Here is a 22,778-nt window from a genome sequence, read left to right as displayed (position 1 = left end):
AGCCACAGAAGAAAGAGGATCAGCAATCAGAAGCTAAAGCAAGTCCAAAAAAGTCATCAGAACCCACTATTGACCTTTTAGGACTTGGTAAGCAGTACATAATTACTTGGTTTTAAATCAAACATAGATATATAATTTTATATTTTAATAGATATATTTTTGTTTTCTCTGTGCTTACTGATAGATGAATTTGAAAACCCTAAGATTGTATGCATGAATTTAAAACTATAAAGGAAAATGCCATGGACATGTGGGTATATCTGTACTTATGTTTTGCTAGGGAGAGTAATGAGCTCCTGTGGGAAGGGGAAGTTATCAAAGTGATATTCAAAGGCCTCGTGGATTGTAGTATTTCATTGTTTATGGTACAAGTCTACTTTTTAATGAAAATGCTGAGGTGGTCTGAATTATGTATCTGTAAAATACATTATATCATACAATTCCTGTATTAGTTAAAAGAATGGTAAACTGTCAGACTGTAGCTGACTAATACCTTGTAAAACTTAATATATTGGGCATTTCAGTGTTCTGTACTGACTGCAACCATCATTCATTTTTATCTAATACACCTTTTTGTTTTCTGACTAGCAGGTAACTATGGACTGTCCTGTAAACAAACTAGTTTCTAGTAGAATAATTTTGTTTACACTGTCTGCCTATACTGTTGTGTATAGGCCATATTCATAAAATATGTCTTTCATTTATCTAGTGTTGCTCTAAATCTGTTTTTTCCATTTGATAGAATCTTAAAATGGAAATGGAAGAATAAAATATTACTGTAACTATTTTTCTTTCCTTTTGATATTCAGTGTTAGGAAAATTTTCCACAAGTTGTGAGTGGATATTAAGAGTATTCACTTTATATCAATGTAATGGTCATTCTTAATTTTCTACATAATTTCTACATATTGGAGGAGGCTAATAAATCTTTTAAATGTAATTCTAAAAACTTCACTTTGTAGAAAAATGTTTTGGGTTTTTTAAAATTTTTTGTTTCTAGGTATGATTAATGTGAAAAAACAGTAAATGTCTTCTCTGTTTTAAAATTTATGCTCTCATCCGAAATATGTGTTATTTTCCCTCTGATGTAGAGCTAACTGTAAAGTACCATTTTTGCATGGGTTATGTGTATGTTGTCCATATCTCATTCCAAGTAATCTGCTACTATAAGCATGCAAATCTTAATTAACACCATAGAAAGAATGCTGAATGAGCCTATTTTAAAAAAAAGTAATTCAGACTTGATGGAAAGCTGATTTTCCTTTAGGAGACCAACCTAATTAAAAACTAAAATTTAATCAATATGTGGTTTTGAGATTGCTGGGCTTCTGTATTCTTTTGGTCATGATTTGAAAAGTATCTTGGTAACACTGTTTTATGATACAATAACGAACTTGGATTACATTGGCTAACTTGAGATGTGGTGTGCAATGAAAATAGTATTATAATTGGTGTTCAACAGCTCTGCTTCTTCAGTGAGACATAAAAAGGGCAAAGTTTATAATATGTATGTTAAAACCCCATAATTTTAGAGGCGGGAACGCTTAAAGATCTTTTAAATAACAAATTGAAAAGCAGTGTAATAAGCCAGTAGCACTTGGACTCCACTGAGCTGCAAATGAGATATGTGTTAATGAGAGCAGACCTGCATATTTCATTTGGAGAGTTGTCTTTTAATTAACACCAGCAATAGAAGACTTCAGATAGTATTAAAAGAGAGATCACACCAACCCAATATATCACAGAACCGTAGAATAGTCTAGGTTGGAAGAGGCCTCAAATGACCGTCTGGCCCAAGGATTCCATGGGAAGGGGAGCGTAGAGATAATCTAGCATCCTGTCTGGGCACAGCCTGCAAACCTCCAGTGATGGGGACTCTATCATATCTGTGGAGCTGTTCAAGTAACTGATCTCATGGTAAAAAAAGTCTTTCTTACATTGACAAACTTGTACCTGTTGCCCCCTGTCTGCCCTGTGTGGCTCCATGTGTTTTGAAGAGAGAGGCTCTGTCCTCTTTGCAGCTGCCCTTTAAGTACTGGCATACTGGGATGAAAGTGTTCCTGAGCCTTCCCTTCTCCAGGGAGTAAAGACCAACCTCCTTGAATCTTTCCTCATAGAGCAGGTCTTCCAGCCCTTTGGCCATCTTCATGCCTCTCCTTTGGACCCTCTCCATTCTGTGTCTGTCTTGAACTGGGGGACCAGAAATAGACACACACTCCAGCCTGGGAAGCACTGAGTTGATGGGATGGTCACATCTTTGCCTCAGCAAGTAACACCACTGTGGATACAGCCCAGAATCCCACTCACCTTTTTTGCTGCAGCAATGCACTGCTGATGAAAATGTTTGATATGTCATATCAAATAATATTAAAATGGATATGATTGCTTAGCTTGTTCTTCTTACTGTGTGGACATGTTTCTAATGAGGATTCATTCTCTTAGGACTTCATATCTTCAAATGAAGAATAGTACTAGCTTTATTAGGGCAGCTCAAAATCACTTGTGATAGCAGGTTAAGTAATTTTAATGGATCAGAATTCATGCTAGAATAATTTTGGCTTTCAGAACAGCCCAGCTTCTTTGCAAAGTATTTTCTTGAGTAACCCCCAGTGCTAGCTTTGGGTATGGTATTAATCTCTGGGTCATTGTTGTTTTTGTCTCAGTTGGTTTTGTAGTAGCGACCTCATCAGAAGGTAAACTTCCTTAGATAGGACTTACCCTATGTAAATTGGAGCTAGGCAATTTTCTAAAAACAAACTCTCTTTCACTTTTCTTTACAAATTGCAAAATTTTCAAGATGATATGCCTTGGAAAATTGTACCTTTAAATCTGGTAATAGGAGAAAAAGCATAATATCCTCTGTGACCATACTATCACATTTGTGTTTGTTCTGAGCCCTTCTAAACAGATTCATGTGGTTCCCTTGATTTCCTGATCAAGGGGTTGTTGCTGAGATGCTGTTTAGATACTCACGTTTTGATGATGCAACAACATTCATGGGTTTTGGCTTTTTGATTCAGAATAGATTTTGGTTCAGAACTCCACGCACAGAAAGGTGGGGAAATGGACAGGTACAAGCAAAATATTGTTTTGATCTCTACAAGCAGTAGTGCTATTGTTCTTGCTGTGCAGCCCCAAATTCCTTCCCTCTACTCCCAGGCAGTGGGAAATAATAGCCTTTTTCTGTAGGCCAAGCCTAACGCTGCTTTTTTAGTCATCTCTACAATTACTTGGATCTTACCCATGCTGGAAGAATGCCCTGTTGAAAATCTGGAGACCTAAAATTGACACTAAAATCAATAATACAGGATTTTATAAAATGAATTTTTAATAGGGTAATTATAGGAAACGTTCTTTAGTTTGAAAGTCACAGTGTGTAAACCACAGTTCTTCAGCACTTAAGTGATTGGCGGTGCTGTATTTTCATCTCACTGGTGTTAACCTTGTGCTCTGTCCTCCTTTTTGGTTTTTTTTTCTTACAAGGTAGATGTCTCCACTTATGCCAGGTTGATGTAAATGATTTCTTAATATTTTGTAAAAAATGATGTGAAAGCTATGTACAAATATGGAATATGGGAATGTTACACAGGCAGTTTGGGATCATTGTGTTAGCCAAGGTATGCCACTTAGAAATTACTTCAACATATAGAGAAATAAAGGAGGAAAAAATAGTATTTCTAAATGATATTACCTTACAGAGCTACCAGAAAGAGGAAAAGTGCATTTTACATATTCTGTGTAATTTGCCATGTTTAGAGGTGCCCTTCATAAAATAAACAATTGTGTTTTCTGGATTCACCGCTGTAGTTACAATGAATGACTAAAGAAAAGAGATCTATTATGTTGTTATTTACAGAATTTGATGTGTGGGGCATTCATCTGGCATGGTTGGAGCTAAAGTATGATATGCTAAAAGCTGTTTTTCTGCTTCTGCATGGGCAATATTCTCTGAAAGAATTCAGTGAAGTTTTGAGAGGTTAATCGTGATATGAAGTGTAGCTGAATGTTGCATAACTGAGAAGTGTACTTTTGTCAGTACTGTTGGGTAAGTACCAAAGCAGCATGATTGGTCCTAAGTTGGAAAGTTGCATTTAAGAAATAGTAAAGATACATTCAGAAGTACATAAATATCACATATGCAAATACAGATCATAGACTCCTAGAATCATGGAATAGTTTGGGTTGGAAGGGATCTTTAAAGGTCATCTAGTCCAACCCCCTTGCCATAAGTAGGGACATCTTCAACTAGATTGGTTTGCTCAAAGCCCCATCCAACCTGGCCTTCAATGTTTGCAAGGAAGGGGCAGCTATCACCTCTCCAGGCAACCTTTCACAACTCTCATTGTGAAAAATTTTTTTCTTATATTTAGTCTGAATCTATTCTGTTTTAGTTTAGAACCGTTACCCCTTGTTGTATCACTACAGGTCCTAATAAAACAGTCTGTCCCAATCTTTCCTATAGGTCTTTAGGTACTGGAAGGCCACAATAAGGTCTCCCTGGAGCCTTCCCTTCTCCAGGCTGAACAACCCCAACAATCTCAGCCTTTCCTTATAGGAGAAATCCCTCTGATCAGCTTCCTGGCCGTTCTCTGGATCTGCTCCAACATGTCCATGTCTTTCCTGTGCTGGGGACTCCTGAGCTGAATGCAGTACTCCAGGTGGGGTCTCACCAGAGTGGAGTAGAGGAGTAGAATCCCTTCCATCGAGCTGCTTGCCACGCTGCTTTGGATGCAGCCCAGAATAAAGTTCAGTTTCTGGGCTGCAAGTGCGCATTGCTCACTCATATCCAGATATTCATCCTCCAGGATCCATAGGTCCTTCTCTGCAGGGCTGTTCTCAATCCATTTGTCCTCTAGCCTGTATTGATAGCAGGGATTGCTCTGACCCAGTGCAGGACCTTTCACTTGGCCTTGTTGAACCTCGTGAGGCTTGCATGGCCCCAGTTCTTGAACTTGTAAATACGTTAACATTTATATTATTGCTGCAGTGTTCAGATTATGCTTAGGTAAGCAATATATCTACCCAAAATGAAAACATTTACAACCACTTGAGGCATACAGCCTTACTAGCTTTCTGGCTTTCCACGTTTTATTTTCAAAAGTATTATATAGAAATTGCCTCCCTATGAATGCTTTTTCACTTCTGCAAAGGTTTTAGCAGTAAATAAAATTTTACTAATACATTAAATAATTCTGCAGTAATTTTGGCCAGACAGACCCTGTTTGCATCTTTACCCCAGATTTATGTTGGAACTATTGACCTATTTCTCTCAGTTCTGCCTTCCTAGTAATTTGGTGTAAAAAATAATCAAATGCATTATTTATATGCATATGCAATTCTCTCTATTGCAAGTCTTGGTATGGCTGTCATAAGTGATTGTTTATATAAAAATACATGGCTGCTTAGTAACAAAGTTCTTGTGAATAGTTTGGTCCATAAAAATGAGTTTCAGAAAGGCAAAGTTTAAGATCAGATCTGCTGTTTCCTCTCCTGCTGTCTGTTTGAAGCCCTTCTGCTGGTCATTCTCACTGTCGGTGCAGATAAATATACCAAGGAGTGATGATGTATAGGAAAGCTATGATTTCTGTGAATAACAGAAGACAGCACTGAATTGGAAATTGGCATGTCAGGGGTTAATAAAATATATACAGAAAAAGAACTGTAAAGGTAAACTTCACTATATTATTAAACCCTTCACTATATTATTAAATACGTCCTGGTAAATAGTTTTTGGTTTTCTATCAAACTGAAACATGACTTCCTAATCTGAAATCAGAAGCATCATCTGCTGTTACAGGGGGCAGACAGCAGTCAGATATTATCTGTAATATTGTCATAAATTGCAAGAAAAGATGTTTTGGAACCACACTCAGGAAGAAGGGTGAAGAACAGCATCTGTTGCCTCTTCACGTTCCCTTCTCTGACTGAGCATGGAAACCCTGCCTTGCATCTGCTCTCATTGCAGTGGCTTCTGCTACATCTAAGATTTTATTGCTACCTATGGATGGATTCTCCAGAAAAGTGATGGAAGTACTGTTTATCAAAAGCTAGTTGCTTCAAAGTAATCCTGTCATGGTTGAAGCTATAAATGTCTCAAAATATTCAGACGGGCCTAAGTAACTTATTCTGATTTTTACCTGTTCCCTGGAAAGGCTACAGCTGTGTTGCCGTCTGTCATATACACACCACCTCTTCTAAACAGGTTTTAATAGTAGGTGGCACAAGTTGAATGAATAGTGGTATACTTAGAATAAATTAGAACTCTGCTGGAGTAGCTTTCTGATATTACAGAATTATTTTGAAATGAGGAGGGAAAGGAGGACATAGATCCTAATCCATGACCTTGTGTGTTGAAGTTGAAAATGTCCATAATCTCTGTATAAGAACTGTGAATTTCTGTGTTGAAAAACAGGTCTATACATGCCTGCATGCAAATATATTTAAATGGGGACACTAATATTGCTACAAGTAATAAACTGGAGTAAAAACACTGTTAGGTTTTTTCTATATTCTGAAACTTAGTTCTTTCAGTAGGGAAGGGGGAAGGTTATTGGAGTCTCTTTTTAATAGATGTAAATATTCCAACTATTACATTTTGAGGAATCAGTAAAACAGGATCATCTATTAATACTATTCATACAGGCTTAAAACAGTGTTGTAAACAGTAATTCAAAATGTCTGGTTTCTGCACCAGTGGAGACAGGGAGGTATTTATTCAGTAAGAGATGAAAGGCATATGCATTACTAAATAACATTCTTACAGAACCAATCTAGCAAAAATCTGGGGTTTTGTAATATTAGTTTATAAGCAGCATATTAAATACTTGAAAAATACTATATTTTTGCAAATGTGTTCTGTCATGAATGTTCTAAATATGTGAAATGCTTGTTTTAAATGATTGCATTTAAATTTTCAGTCTTCTGTGTTAAACGCCTTTATATTCAGGGAAACTAAACTACTTTGGAATGTGACGAGAGAGATATTTTTTTAATACATGTGCCTGACTGAGAAAATGAGAACATTAAATTATTAATTCCTGACAGTACTTTTGCTTGAAAATTATGCACAGTTCACTCCTAAATTTATCTGAAGCAGTGAGCCTTTGGGGAGATGTTGTTGGAACTGCCAGTCTGCAGAATGACCTCAAAAAAAACTTGTGCTTAAATGGCCAGTGTATTTATTTACACACATCTCAAAGCACTAATGTGGATGGAATGGAGCAGCAGATCATATGTATGGTCATTTTGCTGTCCACTGGCTTCCATTCATCAGAAATAAGGGAAGGAGGAGACCTTTGCATTAAGGTGTAAGTAACTTTGTCATAATCATAGCTGAGTTTGTAACTTTGCTTTTCAGAATCATTGCAACAGCAGTCCCCCAGCAAAGTCAAGTCACAAAAGAGTAGTACAACTGACTGAGGTGGCTACTTTACATTCCTCAGGCCACTCACTTTTTACTCAGGGTAGAAGATCTAGTAGCGTCAACTCATTCCCATGGCCCCTTCACCTTCATGGAAGGCAGACAGAAATGAGAAGGCATCTGTCATGGTTTGACCTCAGCTGGCAACTAAGCCCCATACAGCCACTTGCTCGCTCTCCCCGTGGAATGGAGAATCAGGAGGGTAGAAGTAAGAAAACTCATGGGTTGAGATAAAAATAGTTTAACAGGTAAAGCAAAAGTTGTGCATGTAAGCAAAGCAAAACCAGGAATTCGTCCACCAGTTCTCATGGGCAGGCAGGTGTTCAGCCATCCCCAGCAAATCAGGGCTCCATCATGCATAACAGTGACTTGGGAAGACAAATGCCATCGCTCCAAAGGTTCTCCTCCTTCTTCCCACTGCTTTATATACTGAGCATGGCACCATGTGTAGGGTATGGAATATCCCTTTGGTAGTTGGGGTCACCTGTCCTGGCCGTGTCCCTTCTAACTCTTTGTGCACCCCCAGCCTCCTCGCTGGTGGGGTGGGGTAGGGAGCAGAAAAGGCCTTGACACTGTGCAAGCACTGCTTGGCAATAATGAAAACATCCCTGTGCTATCAACTCTGTTTCCAGCACAAATCCAAAACAGAGCCCCATACTGGCTACTGAGAGGAAAATTAACTCTATCCCAGCCAAAACCAGCACAGCATCTCTGGGTAATGTTCTTCTGAATAGATTGTTTCAGAATGCAGTCTTATGATGTTAGTAGCAGTTTTTCCAGTGTACTGTAATCTAGGCTTTTTGGAATACTGAGCCTCCTGTGATGTATGAACAGCTGTGCTAGTCATGGCAGTGTTCCTTTTGCAGAGAAGGTTTTGACTTAATTCAGCTAGTTTGTTCTACCAGAGAAGTCTGACTTCTGAGATCAGATAATTTTAGATGTAACTTCTTCTGTTGCCTATAAAAGCATTCTTAAACTTATTGTTAGGACTACATAGTCATTATAAAGTTCAGCGGAATCTAGAGTCACCTTTGTATTTGTCAAGCTCTATGTAATGGCAACCCACTTGTGATATGCTTAGGTATAAATTTATTAGCCAGTTCTTACCACTTGTTCTTGAGCAGCTTAAAATCAAAAGAGAAATGGTTGCTCTGTTCCTTAAAAACACTTTTGTGATATTTTTGTCCCTGTATCTTTTAACGTAATTTCTTGCAAATTCTCTTTAAAACATAATTCTCCAGTCCTTTTTTGTCCTGCATGCATCCACTTTCACCTACATCAGTAAATGTGTTCATGTGTTAAAGTGGCTTACAGACACCAAGGCTGTGGAAGTTAATTCTGCTCAGAGCAAGAGCCGTAGGTTCTTATGGATAATTAGCTCAGTGTGCCTGGCCGGTGTGTTCGTATGGAGCTATAGAATAAAGTCTGTGCAAAGTACTTTTGAAAAAGGGGGAAGAATGGACTTTTTCCCTAATGCAAAATTTATTTATGTACTCTTGAGTAAATTAGCATATCAAGAATAACTTCATGGATTCTAAATTGCAAATTTTAATTCAGGAGCACAGATGAGTGTATTTTGTCTGATACATGGCTACCAAATTTGGACCTTCTCAGTAAGATATCTATTTAATTCTTACTAAAAATGTTGGTGTGCAAGGACTCCTGAAAAATGAGTAGTGTGTACTGCTAAGTTGGTGTGCTTGTCCTTAGGGAAGTTTGAAGTATTTTGGTTTGTCGTTCTTTGGTTTTTGTTTTTTTTTTTCCTGATGTACATTAATGTGCCATATTCTTTGGGAAAGAAGTCTTTACAAAATCTGAACAATATCGCAGTCTGAAAAATATCTCAGAAACTGAGTACATCTTTGATCAGGGCAGGGTGGGAGGGAACAGACAGCTTTAATTATTCTCATGATGTTAAGATATTAATAATTTTCACTTTAAAAGTGATTCTGTTGCTTTTTTAGATGGTCCAGCTGAAGCGTCTGTTACAAATGGAGGCACTGCTGCTGTCACAGCGCTGAATGATGACCTGGATATCTTTGGCCCAATGATCTCTAATCCTTTACCAGCAGCTGCAGTACCTCCTGCTCAGGTAAAATTTAATAAGTGTATTTAGCTATATGTATGTGTAAATATGTGGATGCACATGTGTGTTTTCCTTCAGGGAATTGTTCATCCACATGGAAGGAATGCACACTTCTCAACACATCTTAAGCATCTCATGGCTGGAGATGCTTAAGCTGTAACACTGGTATTTTTCTCACCTCTTCAAGCTTCTGCACTGCTTGGACATAGAAGTGCAGATGGTGTGGTCTTTCCTTCTGGTTATCCAGCTAAATTGGATTCTGTCTTATCCTGGTGATGGTAGTAGTGTTTTCTTTTCATTTATATTCTTTTGTCTTGTTCTTTTTTTAATAGGTATTGCTGAATATAACTTTATGTTCTCAGGCTATTGAGCATCAAGTCATCATTTTTAAGACCTCTTATTGCTTTGTGATGCTGATATTTAGGAAAGGCTGCAGCAGATGCTTCTCTCTTAGACCTGCTAAAAATCTGGGGTCTGAAGTTTCATACTCAAAATCAAAAATGGATAGCAAGAAAAATTAATATTGCTACCTGGGCTGGTCTGTCTTTTGTCTCATCTTGGAACTTGTATGTCTTGCTTTCCTCGGGAGAGAGTAGTGTAACCCCTGCACCTGACCTGCTCCTTCTTGATAGCCATGATAGTTTGGAAGTAAACCCATCCCCATGCCTGTTGTAGCCTGGTAAGGCAGCTTTGGGACACGCAAAGAAACTGCTTGAAGCTGCAGCTATCCTAAAGTAGCTGTCAGACTCAAAGAGCAGGGTGTCTGTGATGGACATGTGCAGGCTTCCTTAACCCAGACTGGCTTCTGAGAGGGAGGTTTTGGAAGAGTGGTGGGCTGACTTCCTCATCTGGGGCGTCTTGTAATGGTCATTTAGAAGCTTGTTTTTGTGTAGGGCTTTCTGTCCAACTCTGCTGAACCAGAAATAATTGTGTGTATTCTTGAATTTATTATTTGGGACATGTGACCTGTACTTGCTTCTTGTCATCCATTAGTTTTCATAGTGTGTACAATAAAAGGGATAATGATGAAAGGAAGCTCTGAGTGCCTCACAGCATATATGTCTTACTCAGCAGATTTTTCTCTCCCTTTACTCTCCTTTCCCCTGCTTGCTGCTGAGGGCTGACTTTGTGCAACATGCTAGATAGGGTTTCAGAGACTGAAACCATGTTTCATTTTAAACATGATGCTACAGATACAGCAAACTTCCCACCACGCCTTAAGCTACTCATAAACAGTGTGAGAAATAAGATGTATATTTACACTTAGATGTGGATGAGTTAGCTAAAATTGCAAAGGAAAGTGTTGGTGTAGATTTTCTTGTCTCTTGGGGAAGTCTGGTCAAAGTACCAGGAACTGCAGTATTTGAGTGCTTGTTGTCTGCTATTCTAATCCCTTATGTCAAAATTGATCCCTGTAGAGCTAGATGTGAAAAGCAGTAACCCATTTCTAGCTTCCCTGAGTTTTTTATTTATTCCATTTGGGTGTAGATTGAGTAAATTTAAATCTAGAATAGTGAAGTTTGATTTTGCCCCAAAATAAACGTGCCAGTGGTAGTATTGCACAGAATGGATAGCACTGAAATCTGGTTTTTCCCCTTTCTAGCCTTTCTGATGCTGGAAATGATGACTTCTGTATGTAGTTACTGTGTGCCCAGGAGAAAAGAGCAGCCTGAGAAAGAAGAGAAAAGCTTTCTTTTGTTTCTGTTCCATGAACATGTGGTGTGACCTGCTGGTTAAGGAACGATTTAGCTGTAGAATGCAGGAAATCCAAAAGAAGGCTAAATATTTAAGAGTGGAAAAAAGCAAAGTGAAGGCTGATGCCCTAGATGATGATGACTAGTAATGGGTTAAATAATGGAGTGACTGCTAAAGCATACTGAATTGTATGTGTGTATATAATACTTTAAATGCATTTCTATGATAAAGATTTGGTCACTGGACCTTCTGTGAGAGGAATACTTTGACATGTTGTTTATCTTTGTACTAGTTTCTAGACTAAGTATGGTACTTACTAAATTGATTAAAAAGTGGTAGAAAGGATGATGCTATTCTCAACATCTGGTATCACCTTGTTTATATACTAGAAAGCATCAGTATATTCACTTGCTGTAAACAAACCTGTTCAGATTTTTAGCGACAGTTTTCTTTCTTCTGAGTGCCATAATCAGGAGGAACAAAGAACTCTCAGCAAGCATTTTTTTATCAAGCACATGATCCTTGTGGTGTATTGCAAGGTTAATTCTTGGTTATCTTCCATTTTTAATCAGTAATCTCAAAGAAAATGTAATCAGATAATCTCTACAGATAAGAGACAGGAGCCTGTGTAGGTAGCAGAAGGCAAGTTTCTGATGGTGCTTACATGGGTTGCTTGGTAAAGTGGGGCAAAGAGAGTATCATTCTGTTTTGCTTTGGCATTCTCAAGACCTTGTATGCGTTCTGTTTCAGAATGCTGGTGTCCAGTCTGGGAACTGAGGCTGGGCAGGAGTTGAGGATGCCTCTCATTTGCCAGTGCTATGAGTATTTTGTAAGATCTTTCACCTTGCAACATGGATAAAAGTTGTATGGGATTCAGAGAAGAGTTAGGAGAATACAGGAGGCTGGAAAGGGTGCCTTATTATGAGAGGGTTGAAGGACTTGGTCTGTTTAAATAAGAGGTGTGATTATAATGTGAAATTATTTTATGCGAGGCTGCAGTTGGTTAAGTGGGCATGAACTCAGATCAGCAGTTGAGTAACCCTAACATTCAGTTCCTGTGCTTGAAATTGGAAAATTTAAAGCAGAAACCTATGGCCAGATCTTAACTTGAATTTGTTTAAATATCTATTAACAGAATGTCGGGGTCTCCTCCCCCCACCATGTAGCCCTGAGGGCACAGACACACGGGGTTTCCCTGCCCCTGGTCAGCCTCGTTCCCCATGGGTTGGTTTGTGTTTCCTGCGCGGGCAAAGGACCCTCGGGTCCTGACTGTAAGAGTTCCTCTGCAGATCCCAGCCATGCAGCTGGGGAAATAAACATCTCTGAAACATCTAGCAAGAATCCGTCCATATATATTTCTTTTCCACGGGATTCCTGGTTTGATATAGGCGCGTTACAGTATCCCCGGTGCAACAACAGAATGCACTGAAATTTTAAAAAATGAAGTAGAAGAAGGAGATCAAGTGTGGAATAGTGTGGCTTGCTTTCTCACTGAGATATTTACCATATGTACTATTGTAGGTGTGTCTGAGGTGCCACAGTGGGATCCGAGAGCTTTTCTTCTGAAAAAGAAGGGAATTTAATGATGCTCCTCAAACTGATCTGTATGACCCTTGAGTTATCACAGGATTGCTTTTCTTCTCCAGTTTAACCTGAAAGGCAGCATTTAATGCTAAATGCACTCTGTTTTATGGCTCTATGGAGCACAGAAATGTCTGTTTGAATGTTTTATTATGAGACTGAAACAACACTATGTCTGCAAAACTTAGGATTTATGTCCATTGTCATAGCCAAGACATGTTTTTCAAGTGAAAACAAAAGCATTTGTTTCTCCTTTTTCAAATGTGACTTGAGCATTGATGATCATGTGCACTTGGACTCTGCTTTCAGATATGTGTCTTTATCACAGTTTTCAAAGACGTTTAAAATGTTTCTTCCCAAATGTTCTGTATAGCTGGAAGCTAATGCAAACTGTTGAATTTGTAAAGGACTGATAAAGAACAATATGTGACAAGAGAATTTTTTTAATAGAATTTTGTCCATTAGCAAACTCAGGGGAGTTTAAGAAGACTTACCTTAAGCAGCTCCTACAGTAGAACTAGATAGAAGGCATAGTCTATAAATTATGCAATATTCATGAACACAGAAAAGAAAGAACATTTCATATATTTGATGATGTTTTTTCGTGTAAAGTGGGCATAGATAAATTATAGGTATTAGAATAGGTTTTGTTGCTTAACATTGTATAGGAACTGAGCCAAGGTCTAGCATTTTCACTTATACTTAAAACAATTGCCTAAATTGTTTTAGCCAGATTTTAATTTCAAATTTTGTATGGTATGTCTTCCAGCAAAAGTGTGTTCTTCATTCTTCAGTGAAATTTGTAGGGAGGAAGAGAAGGAGAGAACTGTGAGGTATTAAGTTTGGAAGTATTAATTCAGTGAAATATTTAATATAAGTCTTTCTCCAAGCAGGATACTAAAATCCAGTTAACTTAAATTTTTTTGGATTTTGTGTGTGTGTGTGTGTGTGTGTGTGTCTGTGTGGGTCTGATTAGAATTGTACTATACTGGGATCTGCAGATCAGTTCAGTGTCTACAGAAGTGTATTTTTATAGAGATGGTGTATGTTTTTCATGATTCATATCTCACAGACTTTCATGTAAAGTGGTGGCATATTTTAGATAAATAGATATTCATAAATACTCATTTTTCCTTGAGGTCAGGTGTGTGTACCTAGCATAGTTGCCATAGATTGGCAGACAAGCTTCAACTTATTAATGAATTTTGGTGATGTTAATGTGTCAAAGTCCTCAGATTTTACGTAAAAATGGTTTGTTTCAGAAGTTTGCTTTATCATGAGTTGTATTTAAGCAGGGTCTTACTGGTGAGTTACTTACTGGAGTCCTATTCCAGTATGATCAGTTGAAATGTTTGTAGTTTCTGCTTATGTTTATTTTACCCCTGTCTGATTTTTCAGGTATCTGAAAGCAAAAGTTTCATTCCTTCAAATGGAGTTAGAACAATTCCAAACGTGACTACAGGCTGGGCAGTAAGTGGGTTGAGAGCAGCCCTGCAGAGAAAGACTTGAGGGTGCTGGTGGATGAAAATCTGAATATGACCTGGCAGTGTGCACTTTCAGCCTCGTAACTCAACAGTATCCTGGGCTGCATCAGGAGAAGTGTGACCAGCAGGTCAAGGGAGATGATTCCCCCCTCTGCTCCACTCTCATGAGACCCCCACCTGCAGTGCTGCATCCAGCTCTGGGGCTCCCAACATAGGAGGGACATGGACCTGGTGGAGCAGGTCCAGAGGGAGGCCACAAAGATGATCAGAGGGATGGAGCACTGATCCTGTGAAGAGAGGCCGAGACAGCTGGAGTTGTTCAGCTTGGAGAAGGGAGAAGGCTCTGGAGACACCTTATAGTGACCTTTCAGTATTTGAAGGTGGACTACAGGAAAGATAGGGAGGGACTCTTTTTCAGGGAGTCTAGTGACAGACCAAGGGAAAATGTTCCTTACTGTTAGGGTGGTGAGACTCTGATAACAGGTTGCCCACAGAAGTTGTGGATGCCCCCATCCTTGGCAGTGTTCAAGACCAGTTTGGACACAACTCTGAGCAACCTGATCTGGTGAAAGGTGACCTGCCCATGTCAGGGAGTTGGAACTTGATGATTTTTAAGGTCTCTTCCAACCCAAACCATTTATGAATCTGTGATTATACTTTCTTTAATGCTTTAAATGCCTTATGTGGAGCACAGTGGAAAAGCAGGCATCATACTCCAGAATCAGAAGGAGTCTGCTGAACAGAGTCTAGAGGAACAGAAATTTATTTTGAGTTCTAGAGAAGGGAAATCTGAAGGAGTTAGAAATGGTACTGCAGGAAAGATAAATGTTTTCAAGCCTAGACTAGGATAATGGCAAAGGAAACACTGTATTGCTTGTGAGTACTGGACATGCAGCAAAAAATAAAGTTGAATTTTTAATCTTATTTTAAGGTTAATTATGTTCTTGGACATGATCTGAGAAAGTGATAGAAATCTTAATCTGACTTTTTCAGGTATTGCTGATAATTCCTAAAAGCAAGAAAACATGAGATTTCTTAGTGTTTTTCTTTGTGAACTGAATATGGTTGAGTGCTCATTTCCTCATCAGTTATTACCAGGAAATAACAGTTGATTATTTTTAATGGAACTGGGTAGATGTCTAAAAACAAAATATGCAAAATCAAACCCAGGAAGAGTTGAAATAAACATCGAGTCCATTGACAGAGCAAAGATAAAAAGGGTAAGAATTGTATACAGATTTTAAGACCTTAATAATGTACTTAGTATTTTGCTTACATAAGAATAATTATGTGCTAGGCTGTATTTTCTCTATGCAGGTAGCCTCTCCAGTCAGCAGGGAGAAATTAAAAATGTTATGTGGGGCCATTATTTATCACCATACAAACGGAAAACATTTGTAAGGATGCCTTTTCTACGGGCCATTCCTGCTTTCCTAGATACCAGCCAGAGCCAGAAACATGCAGGTAGTAGAAAAAGTGCACATGTGCCTTTTTCTCTCCTGCAGTCCTTCTCTCAACTCCATGTGTCCCACTGCCCACTTCCCTCTTTCATTCCCTCTGTTGCCACCTCTCTTTCAATTTGTAGGAAAACTTCTGTTACACTAATATCATGAAACTGCTTAGCAGTATGATCTTTAAGCACCTGATGTGCATTTAGTTTTGGCATAATGTCTGTCTGAGAGAACTGTGTGTAGGAAAATGATTCTGTGAATGCCAGGTGTGTTTTTACAGAGATCTTGGGCAGCATGACAATGTTAGATACTCAAAAATCATGTCAGTGTTGGTCATTTTTTAACTTGGATGCCACCTGCTGTTTTCTTGCCATGTATTTTGCATTGCCTTCCATTTATTCAGCTGATGAACACTTCAGGGAGCACTTGTCCGGTGCTTTGCTTCCTTTAAGGATCTTCCAAAACCAAACCGAATGAAGAGACATTAAATGAACATTTAATCTTAGGTTGTAAACATAATGTGATCAGTCTTCCATGTTTCCAGCTCTCCCTTCTAGAGAAAAGCAAACCCCTTCCTTGCTGCCATGCAGACAGCAGAGGGGAAGCCCCTCTGTTCACTCACTTGCAGTGCTCCCGTGTCCTCCTTCCTGCAGCCTGCTGAGCCCAGCTGTCGCACAGGGGCTGTCCTAGGCAGGCGCCACGGGAGATCCATGTCAGCAGGGAACAGTTCACTAATAGGCCTTCCTGGCTGTATGCACAGGAAAACTAGCACTGCTGTTCAGGATGGGCTTTTACCTGAATGTATTGTTAAGTCTGACTCTGGTATTTTTAAAGACTGGTTATGTCACACTGATAAAGAATTGTCTCAAATAGAGGGGGCTTCCTACTGCCCACTTAAATAAAAATTGATTTGCTTTGCAATCAGAAATTATTGTGAGAAGGAAGAGGAAGAAGCTTTTTTAGTATGTACAGAAGGAAATTGATAATTTAACTGTAGAGTGGCCAGAGAGGTTTCACAAGTCTTTTTCTGTTTGCTTTCCGTCTGTAGTGCTCCACTCTTGGTTGCCCACTAAGTCCTACTGACTTTGGCCCAAATTGGCTGTGGTATAAATGCAGGTTTTTCAGTTGCCAGAAAGTTCACATTTTTTGTTTTTTTCTCTTCCCTTTCTACAGCATTTTTGGAGATTTTTCACCATCAACTGTGTGAATCTGCACTCCTTTCTCTTGCTGGTTTCTGGCAAATTTAGCTGGTGACAGAATTGTTCTGTGGTTTTTTTCTTCCCTAATCTCTGGCACTGCCTTATGCTAGAGGTTTTAGCACTTCAGAAGTCACACACTTTTCTGAAGCTGCATATTGAACATTTGTATTGTGGTGTTTGTACAAATCTAGTGTGACCATAGTGGAATTTTTAGGGTTTAGTCAGCAGCACACCAGCAAAAGCAGCAGATTGGAGATAGTTGCTTTAAGGAAGATTAAAGGGGTGTTCCGTATCTGTGTATTTTGTGGTTTCCTCTTGTCTGTCTGATAAACCAGGGTATGGGATCTCAATGAACAGACAGACCTGGGTACATGTTGCATTCATTGACAGTGGTATGGACAGAAGATTTTCCTTTAGTGTGGGAAAGAGCTGAAACTCACACAAGCTGTGGGGTGCGGTAGGTATATGCTAAGCAGTTGGGGATCATTTAGCTGGACTAAAATAAAGCCACAGTTTAAGTATGATTTGCAGTCCTGGCTCTTTTTCAATGTGCATACAGTTGATTTGCATTAAAAAATCCCACTGGTAACAGGATGAGTTGTGTATTCTAAGGAATATAACAAGAACCCATGTATTGCCTGGTTCCCTTTGAAAGCCCCCATATGGAACTGTATGGGTAAGAGCAGCAACATAACAGCATTGAGAGACACCTGGATGTAATTTGTTTACAAAACATTGTATTGCAAGAGCAGTACAAAGCCTGACAGACTGCCTGTATTTTAGTTTTTCAGTTGTAGACTGCAGTAAGTTTTAGATAATTATGCTTTCTCAATAAGTGAAACATGCTTAAAGAACTCTAAGCCAATTATAAACAATGTATTTTAGAAATTTTATTACTTGAGGTAGATAACCAAAATTTTACTTTTGTGTTTTCTCCAGATACATTTAAAAGCACTTAGTCTTTTGTTTTAGCTCTTCTCTAATCTATTCTGCCTATGAGAGGATTAATGAGATGTGAATTTTAATCTCCTTATTGATTTCCTAATTATTTTTCATAATCTAACTCCAGCTCTTGATTTATGCTTCTCACTGATGAAAAATGTAGAAGCAACAGGAATGAATAATCTGTATGTGTACGCCCTGAAGCTGGTTGAGGATTTAGTTTTCTTTGTTTTGTAACCTCCATCTGGTCTGATGGTCTTTCCATATTGCATGTACTGCTTTTTTCTGTCTTTAGTCATAGCACGTATTTTTAAATTCTCATTCACTTAAATCTAGTTTCTGTAAATGAATGAGGTATTATTTGGTTGAGGAGCAAGGCTGTACAGTAAATATTTAACATAACGTCTTTTGCTGGTTTCTTTCAGTAGTCTGTCTTGTCTTTTATTTCCCAGAGCACTTCCACTAAACCAGCAGCTGCCACCTTGTCTGGAGCAGCCGGGGATCTTGATCTATTTACTGAGCAAACAACAAAATCCGAAGAGTCAGCGAAGAAACAACTCTCCAAAGACTCCATTTTATCACTGTATGGCACAGGAACAATGCAGCAGCAAAATGCTCCGGGTAAATAACATTGTGAAGGTTTCTGTGCAGTCCTATTTTAATCTTTACATAGAAAAGTTATCTCTGAAAAGTATAAAGCTAAGGTAGGATACCTGCTTACTATATTCAAATGAAGATTTTTATTTTCAGCTTTTATAAAACTGAGAAAAATTACTGAAATGTAATATGGAAGCTAAAGAAAAACACGTATGTGATTTTAATTTATTTATAGCTGTTCAAGTTATCAAGTGTACAATTTACTGAAAAATTTGTGAAGTCTGCTTCTGCCATGTAATTCATCACTGAGGGTCTGAGTCTCCACTGTGCAGTCAGCAGGCTGCCAGGATCCCTACAGAACTGTCAGAGCTTTGGTTTAGCTATGTTTGTGTGAAAACAAAGACCTCCAATACAGCAATTGAAAGATTCTGGTTCACCACAGGGATGCCAAACTCTTCTTGGCAGTTAATCTCGTGGTGAGTTCCCTTTTCCTTTGAGAGTTTTAAAGCAATTTTTTGCTTCTACCAGAAGCTAAATTGGCAGCACTAACATACAACTGGACAAAGTTATCCTTAAAATTATTTTGATGCACTTCCGACTTACGGGATGGGGGAGGAAAATCTCAAGACACTTCTGCTGAAATCTTTCCTTCTCTGCTACAGGTATGTTCATGGGGTCATCTTCTATGCCATTTACCACACAACCATCAACTCACTTTCAAGGCTTTCCAGCCATGGGAGTTCCTGTGCCAGCAGCAACTGGGATGATGGGAAACATGATGGGACAATCAGTGCCAGTCATGGGACAAAGCACAGGCGTGATGGTACCAATGGGAATGCCCAATGGATTTACTGGTACTGCACCAACTGGTGTGATGGGACTTCCTCAAACTGTCGTCGGACCTCAAGGTGGAATGGTGGGACAGATGGTCACACCACCACAAAATAAGTATGGATTGCAACAAAACCAACAAGCTCAATGGAACCTCTCTCAGGTAAAGACTGGCCTTTCCCAGACAAGAGTGCTTTAGGAAGGATGATGCTTTTTAGATACAAAATGTGTGGCTGTAGGAGGAACGTGCAGGGTAGCCAAGTTACAGGCTACTGGACTATGAACTGCTCAGAGGCATATATTAACAAATCAGTGGATAGTTCAATGAAAGGTAACTACTACAAAAGCAGAGAATTTTGCCAAGGTAAACCAAACTCAGTTCTCTGCTTCCATAGCTCTTCTCATGTTGTCAGAGCCAGCCAGGTAAAAAGCTTAGCTTCACTAGAGTTACAAAGTTCTGAAATGTAAACACAGCCTTATTATTAAAAGCAGAATTTAACTGCTTGAGGATAGCCATTAACAATGAATATGTTCATTTACAGACTTCAGGATAAATTTGGTGGAATGTGAAGTGCTTCGGGCTCTTAACATTTTCCTGTAGATAATTTGCTTAGGTGTATCTGTTATTTATCTGTAGCATTTCCATCTTATTTTTTAAACTTGTTTAAAAGGTTCTCTAGAAGTGTTAATGTACATGTAATACTGTATTTGTACATTTTCCAAGGAAACATCTTGAAATCAGGTATTTGAGAGTTTCTTGGGGCAGGGTGAGGCAGAGAGAACAGACCTAAATTATTCCCTTGGAATTCAGCATGGATGGTAGCAACTATTTTTTTCATACTGTTGTTTGAGTTATGATGACAATATAATAATTCCATGCTGCTTACTTAGTAATGCAGGAAGAGAATCTTAGTGACTGACTTAAATTGGGTGATATGAATTTTTACTGTTCTGCTCAGTCTTATGGTGCGAACATTTATGAAGGTAAACAGCATTTCCTACATGGATAAAACAGCCCCTGTTTGAAAATACAGGTTGTCATTCTGCTTTGAAAAGTAATTCTTAAGGGTGAGAATTTCAAAATGTCAGATCAAAAAAATCTGTGGATATACTGGTGACAGTCTTTTCCTAGGTAGCTAGCTTTAAAAAGACCCATATCAAATTTGAAATTAAAATCTTTCCTCTTATCAAATACATGTTAAAAGTTGGCTCCTATAACAAACTCTTCACGTTTTCCTGTACCCCTTGCACATCAGATGTTGTCAGTATGATGACATTCCACAGTCTGTAGGAGATCTCTGATCTAAACTCTGACTCTAATTGAAAGGGGGAGAGCTTGCTTTACTTAGCAGACTAACATGTTTTATACAGTCTGCTGTGTAAAAATTCTACTCCAGAAGAGATGAACCACTGGGTAAAGCATGTTTTCATCAGTTTTGTTTAGATTTCCATGTTTAGTGGTGAGTTGTTTTTTGCAGATACACAGTTCTGTGTGAAAGCACACAGAACTTACTTTTACCCTGAAATACTAATTTGCAATTTGCTTTAACTTTTCACCAGTGTTTCAGTTTCATTTTGGAACCTGGTATTTTTCGCTCATGTTTAAATTAACTCTGACTTTAACCTAGTGCTGCCTTTAAGCTGAATCTAATGTTACTTATCCAACATCCCTCTTCATTGGCTCTGATTATTAATTGCTCCAAATGCTTTCAAATCCATTTGGACATTAAACACTGAAAATTACAGTGACTATATATTTGTAAAGAGTACGAATAGTTTTGCAACATCCCTGAAGTGAATGTGCTGAATTTTGAATTCTTTCCCACCTTTAACTAGATATTAAATTCATGTGAGTTTAATTTCAGTGGATTGTTCTACTCATTTTTTAAGGAATTCCAGTATCTTGAGTAGATTCTTTAGCAAGGATGGTTAGATTTAGATAATACTCAAGTTTATAATTCCGTCTCATTCTTTGTTGATTGTCACCTAAATGGACAATTTCTATAAAAACTGGTGTAGTCAAGATCATGAAGCCTCCAAAGAAATGTTGCTGGAAAAAAGTCTGGAGCTGCAAGTGCAGACAAGACTATATTACTGGCTTTGGTGTTTCTTTATCACAGTTGCCACAGTTTTGTTCGTTAGCTTTGAAACTGTGAAAGCAAACTTTTACCAACCAGCCACATTGGCCACCTCCTTCACATGCCGTCAGTTCTCACGTGACACATACACCGAGTGCTGCAGACCATCAGCCGATGTATGTTGATGATTGATGGGCTTCAGAAAAGCTGTTAGTGTGAGAAAAAGCTTAGAAACTTAGATGGAGTCAATGTTTTTCTTTAATGAGAAATATTTTTAGGGAAACGTAACTGGGTGGCTGGTTGGAGGCAGGACTGCTTTTGGCTAGCAGCATGCTGTGTTTCAGTGCCAGTGCTAACCAGGCTTGTGTGTGTGTGTGTGTGTGTGTGTGTGCTTTGCAGATGAATCAGCAAATGGCTGGAATGAACCTCAGCAGTTCCAGCAACGTGATGGGCTTTGGCCAGCCCCCCAACACAGCCGCAGGATGGACTGGAACCTCCTCTGGCCAGACTCTCAGCACACAACTGTGGAAATGAAAGTTGCAATAGAAATCTTTCCCAGAACAGCCACCTAACATTCCTTGTTCAAATACATTTACTTTCGCTGTTCCTTCCATGTACATATATATTCTTTTTCTTTTTCCCCAGCTGTTCAGATTAAGAATATAACTGACTGACCATGTTGTGGTCTATATTGATTTAAATTTGATGTAGTGAAAAGCAGATCAAGAATATATTTATACATCATTGGAAGCATTTTCATACAATGCATATGATTTCATAGACCATATTAAGAAGCTGCTTAACCACATACTGATTTTTTTTCCCTCAAAATTCTAGATCAAATGTTTGCATATAAGGGATGTAGCTATCATGTTAGTAATATCCAAAAATATGAACCCCAACCCCCAAAATTACCCAGTAATCCTGTAGAAGGTACTGTATGAACAAATGTTTAATCATATATAAATAGAATGTAAATGTATCACTGAGCAATGTTTTCTAGTGTATCAAACAAATTTTGTTTCATCATACATTTCACTGTGATGTTATTATGGTGTGCATAACAGGGAATGTGGTTATTGAAAGAAAGATAAACCTGGATGTTACTGTAGTTCTACAAATCAATAGTTTATTCTTTTAAAGATGAGCATTTGATGCATTTGAGTTTCCTGTGGTAAAGTCTCCGACCTGGCTCAGGAGGCAGGCGCACAGTGTTAAAGCTGATAACTGACAGCACAATACGCATTCAAGGTAACTCAGTGTGAACAGATCTATTTTGTCTTGCAGAGAGATCCAGGTTTATGACAGTGATTGTGTTTACATTTTATGGTGCCTCGTAATGATAAAATGTTATTTCCCTATATTAAAAGGATAAATCCGTAAATGATTGTGGGTTTTTATTTCATTATTTTAC

At 38.5% G+C, this 22,778-nt stretch overlaps 1 protein-coding gene across 3 annotated transcripts in view; it reads left to right on the top strand.

The window, feature by feature from the left end:
* The window catches only part of SMAP1 (small ArfGAP 1), a 92,475-nt gene extending 69,727 nt beyond the window's left edge, over nt 1–22,748 (top strand). For 2 of the 3 annotated variants that reach the window (XM_069011339.1, XM_069011341.1), the window contains 5 exons: nt 3–87; nt 9,385–9,512; nt 18,311–18,479; nt 19,118–19,449; nt 21,764–22,748. In XM_069011339.1, coding sequence (XP_068867440.1) covers nt 3–87; nt 9,385–9,512; nt 18,311–18,479; nt 19,118–19,449; nt 21,764–21,898 — 849 coding nt within the window. In that variant the 3' untranslated portion in view covers nt 21,899–22,748. The remainder of the gene's footprint in view (nt 1–2; nt 88–9,384; nt 9,513–18,310; nt 18,480–19,117; nt 19,450–21,763) is intronic. The other variant, XM_069011340.1, reaches the window with a different exon arrangement.
* Nucleotides 22,749–22,778: the final 30 nt, after the last annotated feature.

This window comes from Aphelocoma coerulescens, chromosome 3 (genome assembly GCF_041296385.1).
Source record: "Aphelocoma coerulescens isolate FSJ_1873_10779 chromosome 3, UR_Acoe_1.0, whole genome shotgun sequence".
Lineage (NCBI taxonomy): Eukaryota > Metazoa > Chordata > Aves > Passeriformes > Corvidae > Aphelocoma > Aphelocoma coerulescens.
The sequence above is the reverse complement of the archived record's forward strand: the minus strand, read 5'-3'. Positions and strand labels throughout refer to the sequence as shown.